We start from the raw sequence: 27,918 nt of genomic DNA on the forward strand, positions 1-27,918 counted from the left end.
ACAAAGTCAATAAAAATGCAAAACAACTGTGAAAGCTAGAGGGAAAAAACTCCATCTACTGCTTTATCCATTTATGAGCATAATTAGTAGATTTTAATCCATTCCTACAAAAAGCGCAGTTTGTGTCTCTATTACCATTTAAAACACAAACAAGTTCTTGCAGGTTAAGTACCTTCTTCTCTAGGAGACCATAATTATCATCACATATATTGTACATCTTGAATTAAGGCAAGACTTTTCTCACGAAATTTTAGGCTCAGAGGTCACGGTATGCTTTTACCTTTCTTTACTCCCTGTACTTTACAACAAACTCATATCCATTACCTTCTCCAAATTTCTTACAAAATGGAAATTGAAAAATGGAACGGTAATCAATCATTGATGAATGCTGACAGATTGAATAGGAACAGAAGGAAAGTAGCTTCTTATTGTGGGCTCAAACCATCTTATAAAAATTATGAAATCCTTAAGATTTTAATAAAACACCTTAACGTATTTGGGAGTTCTTTTAGGCTGGCTGTTTCAAGGCAAATAATTTAGAAACACAAATTATAAGCTATGTAAAAATCAATAAATAAATGCATTGAACCAGTTACTAGTTTATCTACAATTTATTTCTATAGTTCTACAGTTAAAAGTGAGCTACATAATAAAACAATTACAATAACAATAAAATACTTGGCATTTACTGAGAGTTTACTCTGTACCAGACAATCTTTTAGTGCTTAAATGCATTATTTTATTTAATCTTCACAATAAACCTTTGACTGTATCTTGTGTGGGTATCAGTGTGGATTACTCATTTTTCTGGTCAATTTGTGCTGATCATCTGCATATATTTTTACCCTTTATCTGTAAAAGGTGGGGTCACAGAATGATTCTTTCTAGGATTCAAATTCTATCTTGAGAGGCAAAAAAGAAAAAGCTGAGCAAAGTAAGGAGAGGGATTTAAATAAGGTTGCCAGGAGGATTATTGCCTCATAAGATATAAATACTCATCTTAAAGTTTCAAAAAATTGGTTTTTATCTTACTTTTGCAAATGCATACCCTTTTATTAGCTGGGCTTGTGAGTTGACATTTTTCTCATACATATTTGCAAAACTAGTCCTTCCATTTGACCTGAAAAAGATTCCTCTGTCTGTTTTTATATAATTTTAGCTATAACTACAAAAAATAATAGACTCCCAAAACACTTAAGGGATATTTTGTGAATGTTTTTCTCTATGACCACAAGAGCATATATTACCATAACTTCTTACTTTGCTCGTGTTTGCTACGTCCCCTCAGCGACTAAATTCTACTGTTTTTATCTACTCAGAATAGTGCATAGCCTAGAGTGGATGCCCCCAAAAATGTCTGTTCAATGAAAGCATGATTTCATCTGTGACTTGAAAGAGTTAATACCTTGCTTTCCGGTCAAATGCACAAATCAATTCTCAACGAGAAAACAGACCACCTATAGCTATTCAGGTCACACACCTGTTTCCTTAAATATCATTGCCAAAACATATTTTATATTCTATTTTATAATTGTGCATCCATCTTTCTCTAGCATTAGAGGTGTTTCATTAAAAAGCAGTATAACTTCAATTTGTTTTTATGCTCACCTTGACAAAAATAAAAATGAATCACTGAATAAATTCAAGTGTATTTTATGTATTTTTGAAATGGTACAGACCAATCATAGTCTTATGTTGGGCATCATTTACTCAATTATCCCAGAGCATCAACTGAAGTTATAATTACCTGAAAAGGTAATATTTAAGGTAGAAATTTGGCAAGAACATTAGTATAAGCACAAAGTTGAAAATGTTAATTAATAATTATTAGGGCACAGTTAATGTTTAATGATCGGGTTTTCCTTTCAGATCCCTTTTCTTCAAACCATCTCTTTTTGGAAAAGAGGAAGGGAGGGTTCCTCAGAGACACATCATTGGCCCTTTTCTCAGTCTGAAACATGTTTTATGGACCTCATTATCCATATCTGTCTGTAGCTTCAACTACCGCCAATATGCTGATGATTCCTTTATCCAGATGTGAGTTAACAGGTTTGCATTTCCAAATGGGTCTAGGAGCACTCTGATAAGCTCCTCATAACTTGATGTTTCTCTATAGCTACATGTCCTCTAGAAGTTCATATTTCTTCTATTCTCAGTCAAGTTACCCTATCCTGGGAATCATATTCTATCCTTGACCCTCTTCTTCATCTCCTCGTATATGTTCTATTAATTCCTTTGTCCACCTCTTAAGCTTTCTTCCCCCACTCCCACCCCTTGTCCTCATCTTAAATTCAAGCCCTCATTGTTTCTCTCCCAGATTTCCTTAGTAATCTCATTGGTATCTTGCATCTGGTTTCACTGCCCTTACATTGCTCCAGATTGACTCTTCAGAGTTATAGGTCACCTTATGTTGTACCTTACTTAGACCTTTATGTGTATACCTATTTTCTTCAGGACATAGTTTAAATTCCAAAGCATGGCATACAAGGCCATGGACACCTGCCCACTGTCCTTCTGCTCAAGGCTGAATTTGACTCTGTTCTCTAGCCTCGTCTTCCCCATCTTCACATGTAGCCTTTATTTCAGGCATGCCAAGTTTACTTGCAGTTCCCCAAATGTGGCAAACAATTTCATACCTTTGCAAATGTGGTTCCTCTGGTCTATAGTGCCCTCACCCAAACAGCTATGAATCATTCTTCAAAACATATGTCAAGCATCCTGGAAGCCTTCTCTTACTCTATCTTGAATAAGCTACTTTTTCTCTGTATAACCATTATCTCCCAGGTTATTAGACCGATCGTCAGATTGCAATACCAATATTTATTTTCTGGGTTTTTTTAGTAAGTGTTTTTCTCATCTGTCATTCTTTAAACTGTAATCTTCTAAAGGTCAGAGACTGTATCTTGTTCTTCTAAATATACCCTGCATAATGTTAACAATGTTAGTTTCTTAACCAATATATGTTTAACTAATGAAATCCTTAAACATTCTCTTTGTTGTTTTGGATATTTCTTTAATTTATGCCCCTTAACCATTTTCATCTTTATAGAGAAAACACTGTATGTATTATTCTACAAATTATTAGATGTTTTCCAGTGGGATTTCCAAGGTTTGGAGAATCTTTGATAACCATTTTTTAATAGGAAGAGAATAATAAGCTATCACATCAAGCAATTTTAACTAATTAATAAAGGAAGCTGAAAAGATACCTTTCCTTGGCAAGAAAAGGAAGGGCAATAAAGCTGCTGTATATAAATTATACTTTTATGTGCCTAGGAATTAAATTCTTATTTTAAGTATCAGTTTAATAAACATCATACATTTAATATACTGATTTATAATCAAACAAATTGTAATAGTAAAGCTACTATTTGGAAGTAGAGAGGATTCAGTGTGTTGCGTCCTTGTTCTATTAGTTGTTCCTTCTGTAGGAAAGAGGATTCCCTAAATCTCAGGTTCCTTATCTGTACAATGGAACTAAAAATAAATGGGATAATTTATGTAAAGGGCTTAGTGCAGTACCGGGTACAAAGCATGTAAATGGTAATCATCATCATTATCATCATCATCACTACCTTTCTCAAAAGTTTACTTTGGTGACATTATTCGACAAGCACGTTTACAAAACTCTGCAAAATGTAGAGTGCTATGTATATAACATTAGATACTATAACTTAAATGTATAAGCTTGTTATTTATGGTTTACCTTGCCAAAAAGTGAAAAATATTGCCTTTAAATATATCAGTTTTTGAGATTTGTGTTCCTTGGCAGTTGGAGATCAGCCAGCAGTCACGCCCTCAGTGAACACCTTTCATCACCGTGGGCACCTGTAAGGATTGATAAATAGGCAAGTTTCCCCAGGAGTAAATGCTTCTTTGTCTTTCTGCATCTTGGGAGACTGAGTAAATGCAGAAGGAAAGCCTCCCTCGTGTGTACCTAACTGCGGAAGTGGCCTGAAAAAGCTACAGCTGCTATTTGGCCACGGGGTAGACGAGCTCAGAGCCGGTAGTTTTACCGGCCGGGTGATATTTGCACTGAGCTTCCATCGCCTCCCTGCCAGTTTGGCCACTGCGCACTGCACCTTATGTTGAACGCACTATTTTCCCTATTTCCTCCTTTGTCCGGATTAAGAATACCGGAAAAAACACAGAAAGAAACTCCTAGGTGGTTCTGGCTTTGGGACTGAGAAATCTGCGCAGATAAGACAGGCTTCGGATGCAGCTACGAGACGCCCACTTGAGGCCGGAACCGATAGTGACCAAGTGTGTGTCCCAGGGCGCTGTGGGCTCGTCCAAACGCTAACAGTGCTGGACACCGGGCGTGTGCTCAAAAATCTGCTGAATAAATGTCTACACTGCACAACCTGTCTTGAGTCAACCGCATCCCAACCCAGAAAATAAAGCTATGTGTGAGCTGAAGCAGAGTGCCATTTCGCAGATATAAAACCGGTCTTACTCATGCATCTACAGGAATAAAGACAGTTTAAAAAGAAAGCCTCATGTATTTTGTTTTTGCTTTTCAAGAATGTTCCTCTGACTTTTACAATTTGGACTTCAGCATAGCGTCAAATAGCAGCAGAGCAGAGCGAGAGACTTTTTAAAGTCTCTTCTCCACGTTATTTGGCGGTAAACGGCTCTGGCCCCACTTTTCCGTGCTGGGGTTCAACCCTGGGTATCAAATTCGGGTTGGAGACTAACGTTCTGGCTGTTCCGCTCACCCGGGGAGGTGGAGAGGGCCAGCTCTCCTGCCCCACGTCCGCCTGTCCCTCAGGAAGCTTGCGGGAGAAAAGGGGATAGGTGGTGGTGGTGGTGGTGGTGGTGGTGTCATGGCAGTCCAAGCATCCCGGATGGGCGCACACAGAGCCACTGCGATCAGCGCTCCGCATCTTTGCAAACTACGCGCTTGACACCCGGGCACTCGGCCAGGGTCGCGGCGGCGCCGGCGGCGCGCGCACGCGCACTCCGCGACCCCGCGCCCGCTCCTCAACCTTCCATTCCACGTGTTGCTTGTTGTAGGCGCCACAGGTTCCCCACCTGCACCCGGGCGCTCGGGCGGCTCCACCTCAGCCGGCGGACGTTGGAGGACTACGGGGCAGGCGGGGCCCGGGCCAGCCGAGCAGTTCACCAGGCGCTCGGGCTCACCCCCTACGCTAACTCCGCCTATTTAATCCCGGCGGCTCCTCCACCCTCACCCCCCCCCCCCCCCACCAGTCCTCCTCTCGGCTCCCGCCCGCCCCTTTCGCTCTGGTGGTAGGAAACACTCTTGGGTCTAACTCGACGTGTCCGGATAAGCCTCGGCCAGTTTCCCTTTCGTTCTGCGGCCGCTGCTGCCAGCCGCGCGGCTCCCTCAGACCCGCGGGCGCAGCGGCAGGGGGTGAGGCGCCTGGGGGCCGCGGGCCGAGCGGCGGGGTGCCCCGAGCACTATGCTGGACCCGTCTTCCAGCGAAGAGGAGTCGGACGAGGGGCTGGAAGAGGAGAGCCGCGATGTGCTGGTGGCGGCCGGCGGCTCTCAGCGAGCGCAGCCGGCCCCGGCTCGGGAAGGGCGGCGGGACGCGGCAGGGCGCGCGGGCGGCGGCGGCGCAGCCAGACCCGTGAGCCCGAGCCCCTCGGTGCTCAGCGAGGGGCGAGACGAGCCCGAACGGCTGCTGGACGAGGAGCAGGAGCGGAGGATCCGCCTGCAGCTCTACGTCTTCGTGGTGAGATGCATCGCGTACCCCTTCAACGCCAAGCAGCCCACCGACATGGCCCGGAGGCAGCAGAAGGTGAGTTGCCGGCAGGACCGGGCGTCTCCAGCCCCACTTCTTCTTCCCTGGGCTTTTCTGGGGCGCCTGTCCGTTGTCCTCCTGCAGGACACTGTATTTTTGTTAGTCTTGGAGGGCAAGGGAATCTTTGGAGGGAGGACGGTGCTTTAGCCTGCTGGGTATCAGGTTGCAATGGACGCATCTTCTCCCCCGCGGTTGGCAGAAGCTGTCAGCTTGGTCGGGACCGAGACCGACCTGACAACCCGGCGGTGCGGCCGTTGCACCGGCCGGGTGAGAACACGGCTCCCATCAACTTTAATTTCGAAGGGTAGTGGTGCATTCCTGTCCGCTTGGCCCTCCTGGAGCTGGGCTTTACCGTGGGTCTGAATGAGTGTGGAATATGAACACTTCTGATAGCTAGGGAGAAGTCATTTCTGGGGGAGAAGGTGTAGAAATGTTCCACGAAACAAAGCTAACTGGACAAGTTTTCCTGTATTGCTGTGTAACTAGGACATCAGATCCTAAGGAGGGAAGGTGTGCAGCTTTGAGAGTTGCTGTGGGTTAGAAATTACCGGTCTCGGCGGGCCTAAGGAAACACGCTCTTGATGAAAAATAAGGACTGGTTCATAACTACTTCATCACGAAAGCGCCTTTTGTCCCCATTCCCAAAGAGCTAAAGAGTTTCAGGTGAAATACGTGCCAACTTTAGTTTTAAAACAAGACCCCAGGGTCTAATAGTCTGTAGCAGACGAAAGTGATGACTCAAAATTGCCCGAATTGGGTGAATGTTTTCAATAGAAACTAAGAAATCTTGATAGAATGTTGAACCTAGACGATTCACCAGAAATCTGCACTAGCCCCCTTAGTTTGGGACAGGATGTGGAGACCCAGAGAGATTGTATTGTAATTTGTCCAAAGCATACCTAGTTGCACAGATGTTTGTTAGTTTTCTGAACCATTAACTTACAAATGTGAAGCATTTCTTAGAAATTTGGAGCATTTCTGAATTGACTTGTGAGAAGCTAGTATTTCAGAGTAAATGCAGTCTTCCCATCACCCTCCCACCCCCATTTACCCAACCTCTTAAAACAGGCCTAAACCAAGCAGCTGTTTTGAATTGCTCCCTGGGAGTACTTACGGGATGATTCGCTACAGTTGGTGGCTAATTACACAGATCCTTCAAATGCCTAACCCTCTAGGTAAGTTAGTCACAGAATGCTAGAGCTGGAAAAGACCTTGGGATCCAGGCAGGCCCTTCATTTTGGAGGAGAGAAGGATTTCTGAGTAACATTTTCTATTCCCTAACCAATTGGTATGATTGAAGCCACCATTTGTGAGGTCAGTTTTGAGTGCCCTGTGGAGTTTTTGTGAGCCTTCCATTTTGTTCCTAGGTGAGTACCACACTGTGTTATCCTTTGATTGCATTGGGTTGTATTACAGTCACCCAGTGCCTCTTAACTCTGTAGGTCAAGAGACTTTGATCTTCAGTAGTCACTCTTAAACTAAGTAAGTTTTTGTGTATGTTGTATGTAGTCATATAAGTTTATGAATATCATCCAGTCTCCAGTTTTAATATTCATATTGCATTTAAGTTTATTTTCTGTGTGTTAAAGTATAAAAATAACGTTTGGTGAAACTGAGGCTATTCCTGTCTGGAATATGATCACTGAAGATGCTTTTGCAAAGAGTCGCTTACTGGTAGCTGATTCTTACTGTACATACTTGTTGCGTTTTGTTAATGAAACAAACTCTCGCTTGTTCAAATAGGGCAGATTTTTCTGACACTCTTGTTTAAATAGAATGTTTCTCCAGAAATTATTTGAATAGGCAAACAGGTGCATTCACAATACCACTGAGGAGACCACTGTTATAACCTCCTTCAGGCATCACCAAAAATAATTCCAAACTGCAAAAAGGAAGCAAAACATTGCGTATATTCTGTACAAAAATACTTAAGACTGCTTGGAAATTTCTATTTTCTAAATATTGAGAGCATTAAATGCTGTGAGGTGAAGTTTTGTGACTTATATTTTAAGGGGGAGGCCCCCAAACAACTTAAGTGTTTCCCTTATTCAAACTTATTCAAAAGGCCCCCCACTTTTTTTTTTTTAACAAGTTGCTTGTTAAAGGGAGCTGGAGCAATTCTTGGCAGTCGGGTTTCCTCCCAGGACAAAATAAAATGGGAATTTAACTGTATTCCTCCGGATTTGATGCACAAGCCAATAATTAATGACAAAAACTTTGTTCTTGAAGTATACAGTTGGGTTATATAAAAGAAGTAACAGGATAATTGCAAAATCACTAATCCATTGTGTATATATATATATATATTTTTTTTTTTGTGGTACGCGGGCCTCTCACTGTTGTGGCCTCTCTCGTTGCAGAGCACAGGCTCTGGACGCGCAGGTTCAGCGGCCAGGGCTCACGGACCTAGCCGCTCCGTGGCATGTGGGATTTTCCCAGACCTGGGCACGAACCCATGTCCCCTGCATCGGCAGGCGGACTCCCAACCACTGCGCCACCAGGGAAGCCCCCATTGTATATTTTTATTCTGTATCTTCAAGTAGTCAGACATCTAGTAAAAGGATTTAATAGCTTAAATTGTTGTAATTGAAATGCATATTGCTGCTTACTCACTTCTAACTTTAAGAATTTAGAAACTCAGAAATTGAGATTTGAAAGGGTCCTCATCTCATAAATGAAGAAAATTAATCACAGGAAGATAAAAGCCTTATCCTGGCAGTCAAAGCTGTCTCACTAGTAGAGTCGGTGGGTTTCTGTGAACCAACTGAGCTGCACTGTTTTTTGTTTTCCCACTTGGCTAAGATGGCCCACAAAGCTAGTAGGAGGTTGTATCCACGAGTTGAAAAAGCTTAATAGCGTTAAACTCAGTTGACTAAAACATGTCTGTCTTTGCTTTTGGCTGGAAAATTTCAGCTTAGAAGAATAATGGTGGTTAGCTTATGCCAGTCTGATAACTTCAGGCTTTACAGAAAACTCTGGGAGGAGTGTAGACCAGGCACTGACAACGCCTTGTACCGGGTGGTCACACCACCTAAATGGTTCACACATGCTACCAATGTGGAGTAACAAACAGCCAATGGCAAAAATGACTTCAGCTGTGAATAATGCTTAAGCCTCTGATGCTTATTTACGTTGATTACCTTTGCACCATCAGTTAACAGTGATAATGATGAACCTTGGATGATTCTAGGTCATTGGTTAAAGGTGGGATCAGCGTTGAAACTAGAAAACAACAATGATTCAGTTAAAGCTAATCACTTACTGCTTAATAAAGGCAATTTGTGGAACCTTTGGAAAACATTGAGACGCTGAAGGCAAAATAAAGTCCATGGTGGTTAGAAGGTAGGGAGAATCTGAGAAACATAATGACTACCATAGAAGAGGTTAAGTATGTTCCATAGATGTGGTTTACAGATGGCAGGTGTCAGTTTATAACGATTTCAGGTGGGCATGACTTAAAGCGCTCACAGTTTTGGTTGGCTAGTCTATAGGTTTCTAGTCAGTAGCTGCTTTGTTCATTATTTGTTTTATTAAATGTAGTAAGTCAGATGTTGAAGCCAACTACCTTAAACTAGAAATAATGAAGAGGGAATCAAAAAGACTAAAATGGTATCTAATAGCTTAACATGTGATTCATCTACCCTTGTTCTTTGCATTTTTATGTGTCACTGTAATCTCACTAAACTGCCTTAAACCTGCTTATATAATCACTCCCACCACTTTGCATAATTTTCCACACGAAGTTTGAGAAATGTATACAAATAATGTGAAATTGCAGACGGTGGGGAAGTAACCTCCTTTGGTAGAACCGATCAGGAAGAGAGCACTGCGGGGAAATAGCATTGGGTGAAATAATACACAGTGGGTTCTGCACTTGGCGCGTCTGAGTGTTTATACTGCAGTAAAGTGGCCACTTTTATCCCTCTTTGGAAATGGCAGTACTTTCTGTAGCTTAAAAAAAAATGTTCTCACTGCTTAGGTGATCCCCAGGCTCAGAAAAGATAATTTTATGAAAAAATGAGCTAGATTTACAAAGGCCAGGAATCACTTACCTTATGCTAGGGGTCATTGTTCCTTAGTGCTATGTTGTGCCATCTTTGGGGCCTAAGATACGACTGTGGCCTGATGTATTCTCAGCGTAGTGCATGATGTATAAGAACCTAGTTAAATGCTTGTTGGATAGGAAGTGTCAGATTTAGTCCCTGTCTGGAGGAATTAGGGAGGTATAGGGTGGAGGGAAGAATATAAAGGCAAAGAGTCAACCTCTCTTCTGTGGAAATTAATGTTCCTAAACATGTTTTGAGACCACCAGGCCTCACCCCACCCTCTGTAAAGAAAGCCATAAAAAGGGTAATACCTGTTGGTATAGAACTAATGACTTCGAAGAGAAGACTGTCCCAATGCCACAACCAAGTCCGAGAGACAAGCAGTGTAGAAGCCCCACAGCATGCCTTGCTTTCTTGCTTGCAGGTTTCCAGGAGATGTGGTGATAGTCTAAAAAGTCCACCCTCTCAAGGAGTTAGGATAATTCATGCTTTGCTCCTTGCGCTTTGGTACTTTATGGTGCAGAAGGTATGGGTTATGTTGTTGGCTGCTTTTAATATGGAGTACATTGTCCTGTGGGGAGTGAGTTGGAAACCACACATTAGAGTGAAACCTCAGACTGGACTTAGAGGAAAAAAATGCTGATTGTTTCAATTGATTCATCTATCCCTCCGCAGGGTGTCTTGAGACCGCGGCACTTAATTTGGTGGAATGAGTTGTGCTAATGAGAACTGAAATGGATTAAGCGATATTGGAGTTCGCTTCTTTCAAAAATGAAATCAGCTGTAATTTTGGTTTACGTTTACTGCTTATAAAGTGAAATAAAATATTGTAATTCTGTGTGTTCCCTCTTTTAAATGGAAGCAGTTCCCTTCATTTCTACACTCACAAGATAAATGGCATAGTTTGTAAAGTCATGAAAGACCTTCAAAACAAAATTAAGAAACCCAGTTGTCAGGCTGTTAAGTATGGGAATTCTGAATGGAAAATTCTACCAGTTATTGTTTTCTAGTGAGGCAGGCCTCTTGAGTTATTGTGCTACTTTTTATGCATTTCAAATGAGACCTTTCTTTGGCAAAGATGGTGGGTCGCATAGTCACGTGTTATTGCCATTTCAGTTTTTAGGCCAGGAAAAAAACTAATGATTGTAAATAGAATAGCATTGGAACAAATGATATTGTTCCAAAGCTTTAAGAGTATTCAAGGAGCTAATGATGGAACGTCCCAAATCTGTAACATGTCACCTTAGGACCAGTGTTTAAGTTACCTAAGGATTTTGATATGATTTCCTTTTTTTAAAAAAAAAAAAGGAAAAAAAAACACCCTGGGATTCTTATCCTTAGCTGCACATTAGAATCACCTGGAGAGCTTTTAAAAATCAGAGTGAAGTCAGAAAGAGAAAAACAAATATCGTGTATTAACACATATATGTGGAACCTAGAAAAATGGTACAGATGAACCGGTTTGCAGGGCAGAAATAGAGACACCGTTGTAGAGAACAAACGTATGGACACCAAGGGGGGAAAGTGGGGGTGGTGGTGGTGGTGGGATAAATTGGGAGATTGGGATTGACGTATATACACTAATATGTATAAATGGTTAATAAGAACCTGCTGTATAAAAAATAAATCAAAATTCAAAAAAAAATCCCATTATCCAGGTTGTACCCCAGACTAATTAAACCAATCTCTGGGTTTGAGTCGTAAAGCTTCCCAGGTGATACCAGTGTACGATCAGACTTGATAATCCCTGTTTTAAAGGGAAACTGCAGGAAAATGACTTAGTTTATGGCTTATTTTCACCTAGGCAAGGTGAAAGTATAATATTTGCAATAATGAGTGAGATTACTGAGTAATTAAACCCCGTATTACATTATTCAGGAAAAGGTAATAGGGGTGCTCTAGGCAAGGAACAAAAAACATCTAAATATTTTAGACTCTATTGAACCAATACAGTGGGAAGACAGTGCGTATTTAGACTTTTAAAAGGTCTTTAATTTGGTGATATGCTGGAGGCTATTGAACTACATTATCAATTGTGTAATTTATTCATTACAAAACCACGGATAGATCACGGTGTTTGCAACGGGAAATATAGGAGGGTAAGCCTGAGCTTTACCATTACAAAATGAACTGGAAAGGAGAATCTAGTGAAATCTCGAAGTTGGAGTTGACCCTGAGTAATGCCTAACTGAAGAGTGAATTTCACAGTGGTCTGGTCTTACAAGATCATTAGCAGGTGGAATGTTTTTTCAGTGTGTGCAGTAGGAATGCATATGGGTTTTTCGAAAAGTAAACCTTAGAAGTCATTCTCTAGTAATTGTTTTAAGTGAAGTAATTAAAAACTAAGGACTTATCTAAGAGTGTCTTTATTTTTGTGCTATTTCTAAAACTCTAATGTTAGGTTAGACAGTAAGGAAAGCCCCTGTTTTCCTCAGATTGCATAATGGGTTAAATCCTTGGTTTGTATTTGGGAGCCTTCTACTTTGTAGAGCATCCTTGATGCTTTGCTTTGCTTCTTGAAATTTTATCACATTGCTTTGTAAACTTTATGGTTTGAATATTTTCATTTTATAACTTTCGAGTTAGGAATGAATTTTTGTGATGAGAATGTTACTGGGGCAAAGGGTATGAATAATTAAAAGGCTATCCTCCTCAGTCTGATAGCTGAGGTGGTATTTAATTTGCTCATTTCTGACTGCTTGGGAGGATGAATGTATATGATCTAATATCCTATTCCTACTTCTCTATTGAGATTTAGGTGTCACTTACTAATGTGTCCCCGTCCTCAGTATGTTGAAGGTGGTGGGTGGTCCCCTCCCTTTGTGGAGGGTGTTTCTATAGTCTGCCTTTCTGCCTTTTGTTTCGTTTTTTAGATAGAATTCAGTTGATCTTAAAAACTTATTTCTTATTTATATTCTTGGCTAATAAGTTTCCCATCTTGAATTAAAATTTGAATCAAGGAGTTGACTTTTTCCCCCCAAATAGCTAAGCAATTCTTGAAGCCTAACTTCTGATTAAGCTCTACTTCAATTACTAAGGTGTTAGACCAAATCATTTATATTCTTCATTAATTCATTGATCAAATATTTATTGAGCCCCTGGTATGTGAGTTTAAGCACAAAATGTTCTGAGACTAGAGAATAAAACAAGCAGAAAATTTCTCATGGGATAATGTTCAGTGATGTCTACCTGTTTCTAGGCTACCTATTCTAATTCATTAATGTACTACTTTTTCCTACTGCTAATACCATAATTATGATCTTACCATATTTTAATATCTGATGGAAATCACTCTTTGGCTTCAGAGGGCCTGGGCTTCATTATTTTCTATTCATTCACTGTGTGAGCAAGGCATTTCATGTCTCTGGGCCCTGGGTTTTTCATTTGTAAAATGGGGATAATGACCTCATAGTATTCCTGTTCTGATTAAATGAAGTGGTACATATAAAGTGGTTAGTATAGGGCCTACTGCATGGATGTGCTCCAAATTAGGTGCTATCATTTTTAATTTAATCTTGTTTAGGAAACTATATTTTATTACATTTAGTCTTCTAGGAACATAGCATATCTTTTTTTTTTTTTTTTTTTGCTGTATGCGGGCCTCTCACTGTTGTGGTTTCTCCCGTTGCGGAGCACAGGCTCTGGACGCGCAGGTTCCAGTGGCCATGGCTCATGGGCCTAGCCGCTCCGCGGCATGTGGGATCTTCCCGGACCAGGGCACGAACCCGTGTCCCCTAACTGCAGGCGGACTCCCAACCACTGTGCCACCAGGGAAGCCCAGCATATCTCTTTAGTTAAGCTTCTTATGTCTTTGTGATGTTTTGCATTTTCATTATATAGAACCTTTGCATTTATAATTAAGGTTATTTTTAAGCATTTTATAATTTTTGTTTTTACTGTGACATCCTTCCCTGTTTTATTATGGATAAATGTAAAACTCTAATTTTTGTTACAGCTGGTTATATTACAGTACACTACTGACTGAGTAATTAGTACTTTATTCTTCTAGATTTTCTAAGTAGGTGGTTGAATCATCTGCTGATAGTTATAACTTTTGTCTGGTCCAGTAGCTGTACCTCTTTTGTTTCACAGGGCAACTGTCCTAATACAATGTCTAGAAGAGTATGTGTACTTGTGGCCAATACCTTAGGCTTGGTCCAGGCTTTCCTGGGAATGCTTTTGGTATTCTACCAGTAAATATAGTGTTGGTTAGTGTTTTAGGATAATTCTGTTTTTATTACATTTAAGAGGATAAAATGTCAGGAATGGACTCTGAATGTTATCAGATTTCTTTTCTGCATCAATTGAGGTGATTGACTAGTTTTACTTTACTGATGGGACATATTTCTAGGTTCTTATTAAACCATGTTTGCATTGCTAGGGTAACCCCTATTATACGTGAACTTTTGAAACAATTGACTCATGAAATGAACTACATCCAGAACCTATTTTTGATTTTTTCCTTTCCCTAGCCTATTAGATTTTTCTTCTTATTCCAGATTCAATTGTGATGATTGCATAATTTCAGAAAATTGGCCATTTCTAGATTTTCATGTATATTAACACAGAGTTGGGCATATTTCTCACTTATTTTCTTAATCTTTAATGTTAGTTTTAAGCCTTCAGATTTTTTCCTTAAAAAAAAAAATTCACGGGAAGACCTTCAAGATGGTGGAGGAGTAAGACGTGGAAATCACCTTCCTCCCCACAAATACATCAGAAATACATCTACATGTGGAACAACTCCTACAGAACACCTACTGAACGCTGGCAGAAGACCTCAGACTTCCCAAAAGGCAAGAAACTCCCCACATACCTGTGTAGGGCAAAAGAAAAAAGAAAAAACAGAGACAAAAGAATAGGGATGGGACCTGCACCTCTGGGAGGGAGCCGTGAAGGAGGAAAGGTTTCCACACACTAGGAAGGCCCTTCACTGGCGGAGACGGGGTGGGGGGTGGGGGTTGGGGTCGGGGGGAAGCTTTGGAGCCACGGAGGAGAGCGCAGCAATGGGGGTGCAGAGGGCAAAGCGGAGAGATTCCTGCCCAGAGGATCGGTGCCGACCTGCACTCACCAGCCCGAGAGGCTTGTCTGCTCAGCCGCCGGGGCGGGCGAGGGCTGGGAGTTGAGGCTCGGGCTTCGGAGGTCGGATCCCAGGGAGAGGACTGGGCTTGGCTGCGTGAACACAGCCTGAAGGGGGCTAGTGCGCCATGGCTACCCGGGAGGGAGTCTGGGAAAAAGTCTGGACTTGTCTAAGAGGCAAGAGACCATTGTTTTGGGTGCGCGAGGAGAGGGGATTCAGAGCACCACTTAAACGAGGTCCAGAGATGGGTGTGAGCCACGGCTATCAGCATGGACCCCAGAGACGGGCATGAGATGCTAAGGCTGCTGCTGCTGCCACCAAGAAGCCTGTGTGCCAGCACAGGTCACTATCCACACCTCCCCTCCCGGGACCCAGTGCAGCCCGCCACTGCCAGGGTCCCGGGATCCAGGGACAACTTCCGAGGGAGAACGCACGGTGCGCCTCAGGCTGGTGCAACGTCACGCTGGCCTCTGCTGCCTCAGGCTCGCCCCGCATCCGTACCCCTCCCTCTCCCCGGCCTGAGTGAGCCAGAGCCCTCGAATCAGCTGCTCCTTTAACCCCATCCTGTCTGAGCGAAGACCAGACGCCCTCAGGCGACCTACACGCAGAAGCGGGTCCAAATTCAAAGCTGAACCCCGGGAGCTGTGCAAACAAAGAAGAGAAAGGAAAATCTCTCCCAGCAGCCTCAGGCGCAGAGGATTAAAGCTCCACAATCAACTTGATGTACCTTGCATCTCTGGAATACCTGAGTAGACAACGAATCACCTAAAAATTGAGACAGTGGACTTTGGGAGCAACTGTAGACTTGGGGGTTTGCTTTCTGCATCTAATTTGTTTTTGGTTTTTGTTTATCTTAGTTTAGTATTTAGAGTTTATTATCATTGGTAGATTTGTTTATTGATTTGGTTGCTCTCTTCCTTTTTTTTAAATATATAGATTATATACTTTTTTCCTTTTTTCTCTTGTGAGTGTGTATATGTATGCTTCTTTGTGTGATTCTGTCTGTATAGCTTTACTTTTACCATTTGTCCTAGAGTTCCGTCCATTTTTTTTTTTAGTATAGTTTTTAGTGCTGGTTATCATTGTTGGATTTGTTTTTTGGTTTGGTTGCTCTCTCCTTTCTTTTATTACTTTTAAATTAAAAAAAATTTTAATAACATTATTTTATTTTATTTTTTTCTTTTTCTTTTTTTCTCCCTTTTCTTCTGAGCCTGACAGGGCCTTGGTGCTCTGGCTGGGTGTCAGGCCTGTGCCTCTGTGGTGGGAGAACCGAGTTCAGGACTTTGGTCCACCAGAGACCTCCCAGCTCCACATAATATCAAATGGCTAGAGCTCTCCCAGAGATCACCTTCTCAATGCTAAGACCCAGCTCCCCTCAACGACCAGCAGGCTACAGTGCTGGACACCCTATGCCAAACAGCTAGCAAGGCAGGAACACAATCCCACCCATTAGGCGAGAGGCTGCCTAAAATCATGATAAGGTCACAGACATCCCAGAACACACCACCAGACGTAGTACTGCCAACCAGAAAGACAAGATCCAGCCTCATCCACCAGAACACAGGCACCAGTCCCCTCTACCAGGAAGCCTGCACAAGCCACTGAACCAACCTTAGCCACTGGGGGCAGACACCAAAAACAATGGGAACTACGAACCTGCAGCCTGCGAAAAGGAGATCCCAAACACAGTAAGTTAAGCAAAATGAGAAGACAGAGAAACACACAGCAGATGAAGGAGCAAGGTAAAAACCCACCAGACCTAACAAATGAAGAGAAAATATGCAGTCTACCTGAAAAAGAATTCAGAGTAATGATAGTAAAGATGATCCAAAATCTTGGAAATAGAATTGAGAAAATATAAGAAACATTTAACAAGGACCTAGAAGAACTAAAGCGCAAACAAACAATGATGAACAATACAGTAAATGAAATTAAAAATTCTCCAGAAGGAATCAATAGCAGAATAAATGAAGCAGAAGAATGGATAAGTGACCTGGAAGATAAAATAGTGGAAATAACTACTGCAGAGCAGAATAAAGAAAAAAGAATGAAAAGAATTGACATTCTCAGACCTCTGGGAAGACATTAAATGTACCAACATTCGAATTATAGGGGTCCCAGAAGAAGAGAAAAAGAAAGGGACTGAGAAAATACTGGAGGAGATTATAGTTGAAAACTTCCCTAATATGGGAAATAGTCAATCAAGTCCAGGAAGCACAGAGAGTCCCATACAGGATAAATCCAAGGATTTATTCTACTCATTCTACGAGGCCGCCATTACCCTGATACCAAAACCAGACAAAGATGTCACAAAAAAAGAAAACTACAGGCCAGTATCACTGATGAACATAGATGCAAAAATCCTAGGAAGTGATGAGTCTGGAGAGGTAGGCGTGGGCTAGCTTATGTAAGTTCTTTAGGCCATGGGAAGATCAGACTTTAAGCAGGGTGGGGAGCTGTTGAGTATTGAGCAGGTTCAAAAAGTGATCTGATTAAGATTCTAAAACTGTACCTGAGAAGATCCAGTGCCACTACATGGCACAACTCCAGGGGCCACCATATACGTGGAATTTAGGGCAACGCCTCAAGCATCGTCCAGCCTTGAGAATAGCAAGAGTGGAAGCTGGAAGACCAATTGAGGGATTGTGGCAGTGGTTCCGGTCTGAAGAGGGTGGTGTGGTAGCCTCAGGGGTAGTGTAGGATATAGGTAGTATTTTCTCACCATTTAAGTTCGTGAGTATATTATAAATGGACCATATGGTAATAGTGTTATTTTGAAGATGATAATGTGCTAAATCTATTTATGCTATTAAATAAAACATATTCATGGGGTTAAAAATCGAAGCCTTGCAGAACTTGGCATAAAAAGCTGTCTCCTGTCCCATTTCTCCCCAACCCCAGTTACATTTCCTGAGGGCACCCTTTTTACTCTTCCCTATGTTTTTAACTCTTCTGGCAAATCCTTTGTAAATTGAAATAAGATGCACAAACCATTTTTCGTCCTGCATCCTCCTCAGACTCCAGCCATTACTTCCTGTAGAAGGGGCAGGGTGGGGAGATCAAGCCCACTTACAAGCATCTGGCTCCCTTCTTCTACTTGGAATGTGGTTATTTACCATTATTAGTCTGCTAGTTGACCCCAGTATGTTCTCCCCTCCTTACAAGCCACAGAGTTTTTAATTGGGAGCATGGTTACCTTTTCTCATCTTCTCCCCGCTTTTTTTTTTTTTTTTGTTAACCATGGGACTGGGTGTGCTTGTCTGCAGAGAATGTGGGTCGAGAGCACAGCCCAGGGGGATGTCGACTTTCTCGCACATGCGAACAGGACTGAGTCTGTTCTCACGACGAATTGCACAGGCAATGTCTCTGTTCTTAAAGATTTCAAGAAGACAGGCTACAGGTGGCTGAGATTTTGCTGAGAAGAGCAGAAAGTGAGTCTTGCCAGACTAGGAGCAAGTATGTGGCAGACAAACTGTTGCCCCAAATTGTTCTCCTGATGGCTCTTAACAATATGTAACAATCAGGGTCTGTTGTCTTTTCCAGCTTCTTGTGGCTGGATAGAGCTAAAAGACTAAGTTCAGGCAAGTGGGGTATGAATGCAAGTGCCCTGTGCAAACCTTATGGGCCATTCCTTGAAAAGAGGGGCACATCCTCCCTTTTTCCACTGGCTGGAATCCCCATGTCAGTCATTAGAGCAGCCATTTGGATGAGGACATGCTTTTGCTGCCTGTTGAGGAGAGCAGAACAACATGTCTGAAGGAGCCTGGGGCCCTGATAGCTTTGCAGGGGAGAGCTGTCACATGTTCAGGTCTCAGAGAAAATGAACTTCTGTCATGTTTATGCTAATCGTAAGTGATTTTAATTATAATCTGTTATATCCACATCATACCTACACTTAGCTTTTTAATTTACGTAATATACTCACCCCTTTTATTTCTCAGTTTTTCCTCTGTAGACCTTATAGTCGTACTATTTCCGCTATGAGTGTTAATTACCTGATGCTCATTTCCCCTCCTCCTCTTTGCTAAGTTTTCAGCTCTAGCTTCCCTGGCAGCTGTGGGTGGCCATGTGACATACGTTCTGGTGTATGAGACAGGAGACAGTCATCTTGTGACTGAGGAAGATGCTAAGGGAATTAGAGATGCTGGGTCAGACACACTTGATTCTGAAACCATTGCCAGTCGCCCCTGCATCCAGACATTTCTGTGAGGAATACCCTCCCAAGGTTGCTAATCTTTATGTTTAAGAATCATTAAGTAAGAATGATTTTTATGCTAAGAATCGTTAAGTTCTCTGCTCTTTGAGTAGTTGCTTCTAGAAATTCAAGGCTATTTAATGGAGTTTACATCATCAAGAGTGTTTTTCACTGCAAAACCACATAATGTACTTGGTTGCATTTCTTAAAATTTTATTTTTCTTGGGGTCTTTTTTTTCTTCTTTACCCATCTTGTCTCCCTTCATTGCTTCCTTAAGTTGTCCAAAATTATAAACCGGTGCCTATCAACGGTGATGGTAATAACCCCTAGCAGACATTTTAAAAAGTATGGGGTGTTTTTGATTTTCTCGGTTGACTGGGCGCTTGCCACTGGTATTTAGGGGGTGGGATCCAAGGATTCTAGGAATCCTGGAATGCATGCTGTATTGTCCGTCACACATGGCATTTGAATGCCCTGTTGGACATTTCTGTAGTTAAAGCCGGTTTATAATTATTTGAGCCTAGAGCATAACTCTTCATCTACAAAATGCAAAGTTTTTTTGTATGGGTTTACTAAGTTATTTTTCTAGTGCGACAACTTCTGGGTAAATTGAAGGAAGGTTGAACTTTGTCAGGAACTTTCCTGAGAATTGCTTTTTTTTTTTTTTTTTTTTTTTGCGGTACGCGGGCCTCTCACTGTTGTGGCCTCTCCCGTTGCGGAGCACAGGCTCCGGATGTGCAGGCTCAGCGGCCATATCTCACGGGCCCAGTCGCTCCGTGGCATGTGGGATCTTCCCGGACCGGGGCACGAACCCGTGTCCCCTGCATCGGCAGGCGGACTCTCGACTACTGCGCCACCAGGGAAGCCCATTGCTCACTATTTTGAAAAATGTCACCCACAGTAATGATGCTTCTGATACTGTGTTACCAATACAAGGGGCTTGTGTCAGCCTTCATTTTCAGTTGTCACATTCTCCTTGATTTTATGGATACATATATAAAAACCTCTTAGCCCTTATTTCAAAATGTCAGCACTCTGTTTTTGATAAATTTCAGTTAAGTATCGCCTAACTTCCCTTAAGTTCTGACTTCTTCATTATATAAGACTAGATGCATACATCCACTATCTTGTAGACCAGCTACGCCTAAGCATTTACATACTAATATGCACGTTATTTCAGTTACTTTGTTTCTGTTCCCGTTAGGATGTTATATTTTTGAAAACGGGTCTGTGCAGGTAATATACCTAGGGATAAATTTCATTGCTGCATAGCAAAAGGGTTATTCTGTGTTTTGCATTTATAGGGGGTTTATTAGTTAGGGCCCAGTAGGAGATAGCCTATTCCACTCCAAGGGATGGTTCACAAATGAGAGGGTCAGGCAGGTTTAAGGGAACCAGTGACGGGATGGTGAAGCATTCAAGAGTTGGCTACAGAAGGAAGAGCCCTTATTACCCCTGGGCCTCCAAGAGCGGGAGGAGGGAGCTGTGGTCTGAGCTGGGCGGGAGAAAGGCTGCCTGACAGAGGCTGTGGAGAGTCTAGTCACTGAGACTGTGCATGGCAGGGAGGGAGCAAAGGGCACGACTCTGCTGGCTTTGTCTTCCTTCGCTCCGATTCCTCTGATGCTGGCCCTTCACCAGAAGGGAAACCCAGAGAGAAGCTGGAGAGCAGAATTGCTTGCGGTTCTAAGTCATTAGTCCCCCAAGGCACAGAACAGGGTAGACAACAGGGGGAAAATAGATCTGGAGGGCAGAGGGGAATAGCTAGCACAGGGGATGTTGTGTCTGATTAGGGTTGAGAGTCACTATTCCAAAGGATAGCATTCATCTCTCTCTCTACCTTTCCCCCCTCGTTTAGCCTTCCTCAGGCGTAACACTAATCTGAACTGGTGTTTGGACAGCAGGCTGAGTTGTCATTCTCCCTTCTTAGTTCTTTTGAGTTGGCAACACTTTTTTTTTTCTTCTTGTTTGAACCTTTGCACATGCACCTTTGTGAGAGAGAGTGTGATAAATTTCCCAAATCCATGCAAGTCTGTAGTTACCTTTATTTTGGTAGAGAAATGGGCTGGCCATAGAAGTCTGGGTTGAAATCATTTTCCCTCAGACCTTTGAAGGCATTGCTTCACAAGTGTTGTTAATGAGAAGTTTGAAGTCTGGTGTCGTTTTTACATGACCCATTTTTTTCCTGTCTCATATGCTTTTACTGTTCTTTATTTTTAGGGGGTTCTAAAATGTTACAACAATCCTTTTGGCTTTTAAAGAATTTGTTGCGCTAGGCACTCAATATGGCTATAGGAGTGTGTCTTTCAGCTCCTGGAAATTCTTGTATTTTTGTGAACTTGAAAGGGAGGGAGGCTGGGCGGTAAAGGGTGGTATTTGCTTTTCTTTAGGGTGAGACAGCTTCTTAAAATCATCCTGCTGTCTTTATTAGAACATTTAAAGATCTTGGAACATTCTATTTGGATGAATTTTCTAATCATAATCTTCAGATTGATTGTCATTAACAAACAAGTGTTTTCCTTTCATCTGCCTCTTGGCTTTACTTTAGGAACACAGAGTAATGTAAAATTCAGGAGACTCAAAGGATATAACAGTGTATTCATATTTTGTGCATATTCCCTATTATGTTATAATTTTCTGTGACTTAGTTTTATGCTTGAGTCCCCTGTGCATTAATGAAGCTATTAACTGGAAAAAGACCCATAGTTCCTAAAATGACCTTGATATGAAGGAATATAAACATCTGGTTGGAGAAAGGAATTTCAAAAGGACCGTGCTTGTTCAGCATTTTGCCTCCAGGCATTAACCAGTAATGGTAAAGGTAAGAATAAAATTAAAGGTTCTCATCTAATGAGTTACCCAACTCTTTTCAGTCTGTGTGTGTGTATGTGTGACTCCTATGTCCATGAAATTTTATGAGTCTTTTGGGCTATTTAATGTAAAATAGTATAAACTTTCAATTAAATAAAACCCAGGTAAGTTGAATATTTTAAGCAGTTTTAGGAGGAAACCAATAAGGGAGTAATGAGGGGAATCAATTTGTGAGGTATGTGTTAAGGTCAGAGGGAGACCTGAATTCCATTAGTAACTTTTTAGCAAAAGTTACTTGATTCTTTTATAGTGCAAGGCCCTCAGGCCCTGCTCTCTGACCATATCAATAGATAAATGGCTTCAGTAGGTAGTACCATCTGTGTCTTTCCCCCACCAAGAGACAAGTGCCTGGCAATGAGAACATTTTAACTTTTTACAAAGCAGCTTCTTTTATTCTCATGAAAGACTGTTCTCTTCAGCAGTATTTGCTTAAATACTGCACTTTTGACTCGGGTTTTTTTTCTCACCGAGGACCTTCCTAGGCCCCCAATGTTTTCATTAATTTCAGAATCACTGTATTGCTGTTCAGAGGCCTCTCAGCAGAATAGTCTGTATCTTCACAAAAACATAGAGTCTAAAAATGTCAACTGTACGTAATTTGCCTGAAATATTAATGTTTACCAGGTTCTGAGATGTTCTTCAGAGCATGAAGGTTAAAAAGGGATAAAATGCACGATGGCTTTTAAAAGAAATGAGAAGGATTAAATGACATTTTTAAGTCTTGAAGTTTGAGCTTATTTCTATTTCTGTATTTGCTCAGAGAATGTAAGCAATCTGCTTAAGGTCATTCAGTTTGTAAATGATGGTGTTTGAGTTCTAACTCAGATCTCTGTGCCTCCAAACCCTTGGATCTTTAATTCAGGTGTCTTTTTAAATTTTCTCTTGCAAGATCAGAACTACTTTGTTGCTGGTATAAGAGCTCTTATTTAAAATTGTTTTATTAGATTATACTGAAGTCAGGAGTATGTGGGTATATTGCAGGACAAATCACATGCCCCTAAAGCATTACTACCTACAATTAAAGCCTGACAGAAGGAAACTTGCATATTGTTGTGGTCTTCAGCAGTGGCTTTATAAAGGGAGTTAGTGGGGATTGTATGGGAAACTGTTTGAATAGGAAATCTTAAAATGTCAGGACCTCATAATTGGAATTCTGAATTCTCAAACTGTAAAAGAGTCTGTCAAACTGCTAGGGAGGTTATTGATCTTGATCCCAGGTGCCTGCTCTTTGGGCACCTATGCTCAGGGCTTCTCGTTCTGGATCTGGCTAGGGAAAGTTGTCATTTAAAATAGTTCAACCTGGGGCTTCCCTGGTGGCGCAGTGGTTGAGAATCTGCCTGCTAATGCAGGGGACACGGGTTCGAGCCCTGGTCTGGGAGGATCCCACATGCCGTGGAGCAGCTAGGCCCGTGAGCCACAACTACTGAGCTTGCGCGTCTGGACCCTGTGCTCCTCAACAAGAGAGGCCGCGATAGTGAGAGGCCCGCGCACCGCGATGAAGAGTGGCCCCCACTTGCCACAACTAGAGAAAGCCCTCGCACAGAAACGAAGACCCAACACAGCAAAAATAAATAAATTAAAAAAAAAATAGTTCAACCCAATTTTCTCTTTTACTATTTCAGTTTTTACTATCTTTTTCTCTATTACTCATCAATCTCCAGAATTCTTTATATTCTGAATATAGAAATAATATGTGCTTATAATAAAGTCCAGAAACATAGAGAAATTGGAGGGAAATACTTATGCTCTAACCAGAGGGTAAGGGCGGTGAGTGCTGAACAATTCGTCTTCCCCTGGTGATTATGCTGTAAACACAATTTGGTATCTTTCCTTTTTTTTTTCCCCCACTTAGCACTGTATCCTAAAAATTTTCCTCTTCAAAACACTCTTCCTGATACTTTTTAATCTTTGTATACTCTTTCCTCATATATACATATCATAACATTTATGCTATGATGAGCATCTGATTATGTCTTATGGGGTGAGGGATGGATTTCACATTTCTAGGCTGAGTATAAAGAATGTGCACATATTGAGATTTGTAATATGTATTGAATAATTCTTGAACAAATGTACATACATATGCCTATGAATAGTTTGTAACAAATATACTTATCTCACTGTGTCCTTGCTAACTTTGAACATTGTCTTTAAGTTGGTTTTTTATTTTTTAACAGACATCTGGTCCTTACTGTTGCTCCATAGCTAGACAGCTTTGTATATTTGACACACATGGTATGTTGTTTTACTTTTTAAAATGCTAACTTTAGTTAAAATGCTAACTTTTCACGTGTTTTTTAGCTATCATTGAGCCCCACACTGTGAAGGCTCTTGAAGCAGGCTAGGAGCCAAGAACTCGTGTTGGTGTGTCTGAAAAGCCTGCAAGTAGAGGTTTGTCTGTCTAAGAAGATTGGCGGCTTGGTGACAGGGAGAGGAGTTTGGTGGCATTTCAGTAGTGTAGGAGAGTGTGAATGAAGGTGGTGAACGTAGAGATGGATGATGGAGAAACAAGACAAGGGCTGTAGGAGACGTGTAAGAAATAGAATGAGAAGCAAACAGGGACTGATTGAATGAGGAGGATGTAAAGATGATTCTTAGGATCTTGCTGGTGCCACCTGTGGGATGAGGAACCATTACCAAGATGGGAAACATGAGAAAGATTTGGGTATATTCCAGTGAGGATTATGTTGGCTCTGAACAGAAAGCCTAATAGCTTAAACCACTGGGCTTTATTTATCTCACTTTACAAGACGCACTGGCTGGGATGGTGGCTCAGTGATGCCATCATAATGCAGCCTTCTCCTGTTCGCTGCTGTTCCATCCCTCGGATGCAGCTTTTGCTTTCATGGGTGCAGCTACCTGCAGGTCAGGTATTTGTTCCAGGTAGAAGGAAAGGAGAAGGAGCTGTGGAGAGACTTTATTCTGGAAAGGAGTGTCCCTCCCCACCTCGACTTCTTTCTGTACCTTATTGCCAAACTATAGCTGCAAATCAGGCTGGGATAGTAGTTTTTTCTTACTGGTCTCTGTGCTGGAGGAAAGCAAAGGAGAAAGGGATTTGGAATGAGAGTTAGTTAAGCCACTGACAGTCTGGTAAGAAGAGGGCAGAATATAAATATAAATTTTGGCCATGTTTGTAGAAGAAGCTTTTATGCAGTGGAAAATAGCATGTAGATTTAGAAGTTCTCGGGATTCGAGGACAGATGTAGATGCAGTCTACGTTTGCTTCATATTCGGTCTTGTAACTGAAGGACTTCAAATTCCTGTTTCTAGGTTTTTTTCTTCCTGAGGACCACACCCTGTACCTTCAAACTACAAGGCCAGACTCCCCATAACATCCCGTCACTCTGGTTCCATTTACTGTTATTTCATCCATTGCCCTCAGAATTTTCTTAGATATGCTTATAGTGTTAATGGTACGGTCCTTTGTCCATGTTTGGAATTCGAATTCCAGTCTGTAATTTATCAGATATGACAATAACCACATTTTCCAACCCCTCTCTATATACCTTTTCTTATCTGAGGAAATGAATTGTTAGGAGTAAATAAATGTATCTACTAACTCACTTCCCATGATTGTTCCCTTCCTGTGTCCCCCTCCACAATTTTGAAAAGAGGCCTAGCGTCCAGGCAGAACACTGCTAAGGAATACTAGTGATACCAATAAGGAAGTGATCCCTCCCTGAAATTAGCCCCTTTTTCTAGCATCATGCTTGTTTCCCCATCAGTCTTCCTCTCTTGCAGATGGGGATCAAAGTCACATTTTAAAAAGCTTTCAGACTCCACCACAAACTACTTCCCCTCCAGGGAGAAAGGCTTTTAAGTCATTCAAAGCTTTTATGGGTTATATTTTCATATATAACAAGTCAATAAACATTATCTAATTTTTTTTAGAACTTATGTAAATATAGTGATGTCCCTTTTATACTATGATTTTCAAGGACATGATTCCCTTTTGAATTAAACTAAGTGGTGACTAACAGTTGTAGTGCTGAAGCCATTTTCTCTGTTCACTGAGGGTTTTCCCCAGGTTCAATTCATCATCCCCTCATACCAAACGGTTATGCAACACAATATAATCTTAAGTGTTTTTCTATAGAACTTGTTGCTCTCTGAACATACTCGAAGCCAAATTTTCTGCCGTTGTTGTTGCATACATTTATCTGCAGTGATAATAAGTGTGAGCCCTGAGGTTGCTCATGGGAGTTCTCAGCCCTTGCATGTGTGGAGCACGCCTTGTTCCAGCACAGCTAAGCAGCGTGGTGGTGTGGGGTGTCTTGTTCGGCGATGTTCTATAGCAAACGAGGGTGGCATCTTTGTCTTGACGCCTTAATGGCTTGAACTTCTCTCCACTGACTTTTCTGTGCATACATGTCCTCTTCTGACTTTCTGATTATTATATGCTGCGTGCAAGTATGGAGCTGGTGAAAGCAAGACCCTCTTTTCTGGCAGTTCCTAGGACATTGCTTAGGTAGTGCCTGCAGCCTGATTGTGTTGACTGATAGAAGCAGGCTCTCCAGAAGGACGGGGATGGGGTTATCTACCAGAGTTGTATGCCAGGAGGCACCTCTGGGGCTTTTGCCTTGGGCTGCAGAGAAAATGTTTGCAAAGCACTGAAGCTGGCATACAGTGCATGCCCTCCACCTCTTCTCCTCCCACCCCCCTCCCACCCTCCTCCCACCCCCCTCCCACCCTCCTCCCACCCCCCTCCCACCCCCCTCCCACCCCCCTCCCACCCCCCTCCCACCCTCCTCCCACCCTCCTCCCACCCCATGTCCCCGTGTCTCCCGCCTCTTCCTTTTTTTTTTTTTTTTTTTTTTTTTTTGTGGTATGCGGGCCTCTCACTGTTGTGGCCTCTCCCGTTGCGGAGCACAGGCTCCGGACGCGCAGGCTCAGCGGCCATGGCTCACGGGCCCAGCCTCTCCGCAGCATGTGGGATCCTCCCGGACCGGGGCACGAACCTGTGTCCCCTGCATCGGCAGGCGGATTCTCAACCACTGCACCAACAGGGAAGCCCGCGCCTCTCCCTTTTCTTTCTTCTCCCCTGCCATCCCTCCAACCTGATTTCCCTGGGAAGGATTGGATATGAATAGCGTGGATCATACAGGATGATATATGATATTGTCAAGGTTATAACACAATAGGAACATTCGTGTATCTTTTGTTGTAGGAGTTTATTAGTCAGGATCTAGTCAGAAAAACAACTGTCACAAAGCGGTTTAATAGAGGGAATTGAATATAGGGAACTAATTATGAAGGTATTGGAGAGCCAGAGGGCAAGTGTGGATCTGTCATGCAATGCCTCAACTTCAGGAAACTGCTATCATCCCTTGGGCTAAAGGGATACAGGAAGGAATGGGTGTTGTCACAGCCAGGGAGGGGAGCTGCCTGGTGAGAGCAAAACCCAGGATGTAGGGCTGCCTACACAAGAGCTGGAATAATGAAGGACATGTGGTGACCGCTGGAGGTGCCACTTGAAGTAGAGGAGGTAGCGGGGGAAAATACCCTGAGTTTCTCCCCCTTATGATGTCCACTCACCTGCTAGGCTCTCACCAGCCTAAGACACCAGCAGCCAATCTGTCAAGGAAGCCTGAGTGCTGAAGTTCATGGGGTTCAGTCATGTGAAGGGGAAAGCTGGGGAGTCTGTGGGAGAACAAACAGAGGACTGGCACGAAGGCCATGGCCTTTTCCTTAGGTGTGGTTGCAATGACTTGTTATGCCTTATTTTTCTAGCATAAGGCACATCCCTAATGCACCTTCTATCATTTCCATTTTAGATTCTTTAATTCACAAAACTTAATTTGTGGGATTTATTTTTTTTTAAGTAAATAAATTTATTTGTTTATTTTTGGCTGCACTGGGTCTTCGTTGCTGTGCGCGGGCTTTCTCTAGTTGTGGCAAGCAGGGGCTACTCTTCGTTGTGGTGCGCAGGCTTCTCATTGCGGTGGCTTCTCTTGTGGAGCATG

The 27,918-nt window shown here is 42.2% G+C and overlaps 1 protein-coding gene across 11 annotated transcripts in view; it reads left to right on the top strand.

Annotated features, from left to right (window-relative positions):
* The first annotated feature begins 4,989 nt into the window (after nucleotides 1–4,989).
* Nucleotides 4,990–27,918, top strand: part of CADPS2 (calcium dependent secretion activator 2) — a 494,346-nt gene continuing 471,417 nt past the window's right edge. For 10 of the 11 annotated variants that reach the window (XM_032643102.1, XM_032643096.1, XM_032643097.1 and 7 more), the window contains exon 1: nucleotides 5,259–5,762. In XM_032643102.1, the coding sequence (XP_032498993.1) occupies nucleotides 5,424–5,762 (339 nt within the window). In that variant the 5' untranslated portion in view covers nucleotides 5,259–5,423. Of the gene's footprint in view, nucleotides 5,763–27,918 lie in introns of all 11 variants that reach the window. The other variant, XM_032643104.1, reaches the window with a different exon arrangement.

Source organism: Phocoena sinus, chromosome 9 (assembly GCF_008692025.1).
Source record: "Phocoena sinus isolate mPhoSin1 chromosome 9, mPhoSin1.pri, whole genome shotgun sequence".
In the NCBI taxonomy this organism is placed as follows: Eukaryota; Metazoa; Chordata; class Mammalia; order Artiodactyla; family Phocoenidae; genus Phocoena; species Phocoena sinus.